Source organism: Penaeus japonicus, unplaced genomic scaffold, assembly GCF_977035675.1.
Source record: "Penaeus japonicus unplaced genomic scaffold, GWHDUDI00000001_assembly GWHDUDI00000024, whole genome shotgun sequence".
Lineage (NCBI taxonomy): Eukaryota > Metazoa > Arthropoda > Malacostraca > Decapoda > Penaeidae > Penaeus > Penaeus japonicus.
This window is the reverse complement of record NW_028234426.1, coordinates 7,661,374-7,666,373: the sequence shown is the minus strand read 5'-3', so window position 1 is coordinate 7,666,373 and position 5,000 is coordinate 7,661,374. Positions and strand designations below refer to the sequence as shown.

General features: G+C 36.1%; 1 protein-coding gene across 1 annotated transcript in view; it reads left to right on the top strand.

Annotated features, from left to right (window-relative positions):
* Window positions 1–495, top strand: part of Marcal1 (SWI/SNF-related matrix-associated actin-dependent regulator of chromatin subfamily A-like protein 1) — a 53,661-nt gene extending 53,166 nt beyond the window's left edge. The window contains exon 14 of the mRNA XM_043021404.2: window positions 1–495. This exon is cut by the window's left edge and continues 37 nt beyond it. Coding sequence (XP_042877338.2) covers window positions 1–74 — 74 coding nt within the window. The 3' untranslated portion in view covers window positions 75–495.
* Window positions 496–5,000: the final 4,505 nt, after the last annotated feature.

Below are 5,000 nucleotides of genomic sequence, written 5' to 3'. Positions count from 1 at the left end.
AAGTTGGCGACGACTGTTTCGATGATGATGATGACCTCACCGATGAGCCAAGGTCAAAAAGAATGAAGACGTGATATTTATAATCCTTTCTCTCTCCATATATATAAATTTTTTACTTGCTTGTTTATTGGAAAAAAGTTGTTTTAGTCAGCCATGCAAGAGAGAGACTGTTACAAGCACTGAATTCCCTTCAGTTTTACACTAAGTTATGTGGACCTTTGATTAATGACATCCACAGAATACTACAAAATCATATGAACCAGTTTTAACCAGCTTTATCATATTAGTTTCTGAAAAAAAATGGTGTAAAATAAATAATCTGTTAAATATCACAATCAATTGAGATGATGCACAAGGAGGATATATGAATCTAATCCATGTTGCATTGAAAGAGTAACACCTCTCTTGATTTTGTTTATGTTATCGGAGCGAATGATATATTTTGTGTATGGAAGGATTTCTTAGCACACTATGAATAAAGTATATTGTATTGTATCTGCCTTTTGATTATTATTCCTCTTTGATTGCAAGAGGGATTTAGGAATAGGATCCAATATACAGCATTAAATTTTTATTTTAAGCTGTTAATGGGATAGTATTATAGTTCTAGTATGTAACAATACTTTATTTTACACATTGGAGTTGTTATTTTAATTAGAACTCAACTTTTGGTATACCTCCATTGGAATACTCCAAATAATTTATTCAAGCCTAGGAATAACAATGAATGAGATAGTGACTCACATTTTGAAATATGGAACCATTTCAGTTCTCCACAAAATAATTGTCTTGCTTAAAATCAGGAATCAGCCATTTCAGTCTTGGCCAAAACTATTAATCTATCCTTTCAGTACTGCTCACAACAAGAAGTATTAAAACAAGGGAACCATCTTTTTCAATCTTGCCCAAAAAGTGAATTGGTCTTTCCACTCTTACTTAGAACAGTGAATCAGTCTTTTTCAATGTTGCTTAAAACAGACAATCAGAGTTTTAAGTGCGTGTGTAAAATAGCGAAACATTTTGTTTAAAAGAAAAATGACGGAGATGTAGAGTTTGAAAGACAGTGATCTGAAATGAAAGTCAGAGAGAGAGAGAAGAGCCTCGGTGTGAAGAGCAATTAATTAGGAAGTGTGAGGAGGATTCTTTTTTGAGTTTATATTCCAGCTAAAAGAAAACTACTAAGTTTGGGCAAATATCATAAGTCATTTTTGTATTCCAGCTTCACTGTTTTTTTTTCCTAGAGTAAATATCACAAACAAATATGGCTGATGAAAATATGAATACGGTAACTTAGATATTTATGATTCCTATTCTTAGCTCCAGTTTGCCTTCATGGTCAGTGATCACTTGTCAATTAACTGATGACTCATTGAATATCTGTTCACTGTCGCCTTGCGGTCACTGCTGTGGCTGGACACCATGGTGGGTAAGGACCAAGGTTAGATCAAGGCAACACTCGTTGGCACACCCTCACGAGTCGCTGTCAGGCGGGCACGCCATATTGCACATAACCCCGGCGAAGTTTCTCGCAAAGCTGGCTTATCTTTATACTTGACATCTGCTATTAACTTAAGCACACATGTTGCTTTGTACCATTACATCAGGAGATGATGCAGACCTATACATCAGCTGTACATTAACAATGCTTTGAGTTAAAAAGAAATTTATGAGGATAAAAATAAGCTATGGTTGCGGAGCAGATGCACCCCGGGCTTATATACACTGATGCGAGCCGGCTTGTGTCAGCGTGTGCTGACGCGGGAGAGAGTGTGCTAACGAGTACTGACTCAACCTGATCTTGGTCCTTATCTACCGTATTGCCCAGGCACGGCGGTGACCGCCAGACGACAGTTGAAACTCACGAGCTTGGACGGGGCTCGATCTGCCGACCACGTGGATGGGAAGACGGCACAGAATTAAGAGTCAGAGCATAATTTCTGAAAAGAAGCGCCAATTCGTCAACAATAGAAAAAAAAATCTGCCTGTCATTGTAATCTTATCAAATATCAAGTTACTTTAGATTACCCTCTAATTCATTCATTTTCTATAGTACCAGGACGATAGAAAATACCTTACACATTCCTAAATCATGTGAAACTATTTATTTTCTACGTTGTATTCTCAGGCTTATCGTGTCTCTATAAGGATAAGGATAAGCTTGAATTGTGCTGTCTCTATAATAAGCTCGGTCGCCTGGGAGTGGGAGGGAGTAATAGTGGGGGTCCAGAAAAGGGGTAATATGACTCGTGAAAAATGTCGATTGATTGATTTTGGTCACTCCGCTATGTGGTCTCCCCTTAATAATACTGATGATTATCAATTATGGAATACAATACTGTCAGCTCCATATGCATCATCAGTTATTTTTTTGTCCAATGCAGTATTATAGTCAATGCGAGCAACGGGTTGGAAAAATTAGGATCACGGTATGTACAGGTGAAAATTGTAGACGATAGAAGTGTTTACAATTTATATGTTGTCGGGGAAGTGTGTTTGAGTTCGGGGAAAAATATATAATACAATACTATATATGTAAAAAATCAAAACCATTTCAATCCCAGGGAAATTGATGATTTTGTTATTTCTTTACTGAAAATATGAGCTCTTTACCATCTTATTCTCCCGTTCAAACCCGCCATAGCCAAAATATCTAGCCAATTGAATAATTAGAACCATTAGAAAAAAATCGAAAAACTTACCAGGTTTGCATTTTTACTTCCTCATTTTATGCACTTTTATAGCGACACCATTGAAAGGTAACACTAAAACAAATCTCTATGGAAACGAAAAAAAAAGATAATGCAGATTTGTACAACCCCTTTTTACGACAGGCATCATGCGGGTGGGGTTGAGACATTTGGGAGGGATTATATGTAACCTCTACCTCTCGTAACACGTCGGCCTCACACCCCTGTGGTCGTCAGATCGAGCCCCGTCCAAGGTCGTGTGTCCACTGTCGTCTGGCAGTGACTCAGCGCTGTGACTAAGCACCCAGGTGGGTCAGGACCAAGCTCAAAGTCACTCTCGAGTCAGCAATAGTTGGCACAGGATCACGAGTCAGCACTTGCCCGGGCGAGGCATTTACTCCGCTTGTCTGGCTCATCCTTGTCCTTAAACTATATGCAATGTCATGCAAAGGCAATAATCTTATGGCATATGCAATGATATTTGATCACTTACCCTTTTGACATCAACATAGTCTTTAAAGTCTATTAGAAGGATGTATATGAGCAAAAAACGTAAAATGAATAGCAGGGTTTTACTGGTATATAGCCGTATCAGCGAAAAAAATAAAAACAATTTATTTGAAATATAACATGATATCTATCTTTAGAATACAAAAGGAAATGTAAAGAATTGTACTCATATAAGAGTCAATACGTAATCCGTACCGATTCGATTAATGTCAGACACGTAGAAACGAACCGCCACTCAAACGAGACACGTTTCACGAGCTGTTGGTTGAACCTTTTGTGCTCATTTTCATACATATACTAGTTTTTGAAATATATAGAAAGCTTATATATCCAGCAATCTAGTTCTAGTAAAGTTCGATTTCTAAAATAATGCGTATTTTGTAGACCAAATAAAAAGCTTGAATGATAGAAAACCAACGACACCTTTTAACTGTCAATAGACACCTTTAAGCTAATGGAAACGACGGATAAAGTTTTTCGGTTTAACAGTGAACTGATAAAATGATTAATGCATTTTTTTTCACGTCAAAATTATTTCGTAATTTCCCCAACACCAAAACCCCTTATTTTTTCAGATTCAAAAGAGTCCCAAATTATTACTCAGAAAAACAAAAAAATGTTATGAGAAAATTTGATTTAATTTCCTGTGTCTGTGTTCTTTCTTACACAGCACATCTTCCATCTATTTACTCATAATTTTCAATAATTTTTTGCTACTGTCAGTAATCATAAAGTCCCTATATTTGCCATTTTCACATGATTTTCCAGTATATCCTTAAGCTTACTTCGGAATTTGGAACCAGATTAAAACAATATTATCCATCATTAAATCCTGGTGGGTTGACATGATTACATACTGTAAGTTGGGGACAAAAATGGAGACAAAAAATGTATTTATGTATGTGTGTGTATGTGAGTGTGTATGTGTTAGTGCGCGTGCGTGTGCGTGAGTGTGTCTACGTGCATGCGTGCACATGTGTGATTTGTTTTGATTATTTTTCTTTTTCTTGAACGAATTACAATGTAAAGGCTCGTGAAATTATTAATTCATAAAAACATAACTCCTACTTTGTTTATGAAGACAAATAAACGAAAGGAATGGCTTTTTGTACACTTACATAAAGTCATATCATATCATATCATATCGCATTTGCGTAAGAATGCCTCGCTGATAAACACTTGAGAAATTTGGTCAATTAAAACAAATATAAAAAACATGGATATGACAGCAATACAATCATTGCATGAATTAACCAATGAGATCTGAATCTTCAGATAAACACAATAAATTTTACCTAATATTACTGAGTATTATTGACGCGGCATCTTTGTTTTAAGTGTTTTTAAAGTGACTTCTACATGGCGCGAATGCATCAATTTGATCTATCTTACCGAAGGGTATAGTTGGATATGCGATAGCAAGTGTATGCATATGTAAATATACACACAAGAAAATATATGTAAATATTCACACAAGAAAATATATGTAAATATACAAACAAGAAAATATATGTAAATATACACACAAGAAAATATATGTAAATATACACACAAGAAAATATATGTAAATATACACACAGCTCCAATGTGTGTGTGAATCGCCAGTCTCGAAGACTCTTGAATCCGAAACACGAAGCCTACACGTATTCATTTATGTTTCGGATACAAGAGTCGAATCTGGCGGTTCAGAGCCTCGCTAATGGGAAAGCTTGGAAATGAAGGGGATTCTTCCACACTAATCATTTTAGGCATTAACCAAGCATTATCAGTGAGGCTTGTACAATGATTGACTCATCGCCAGAT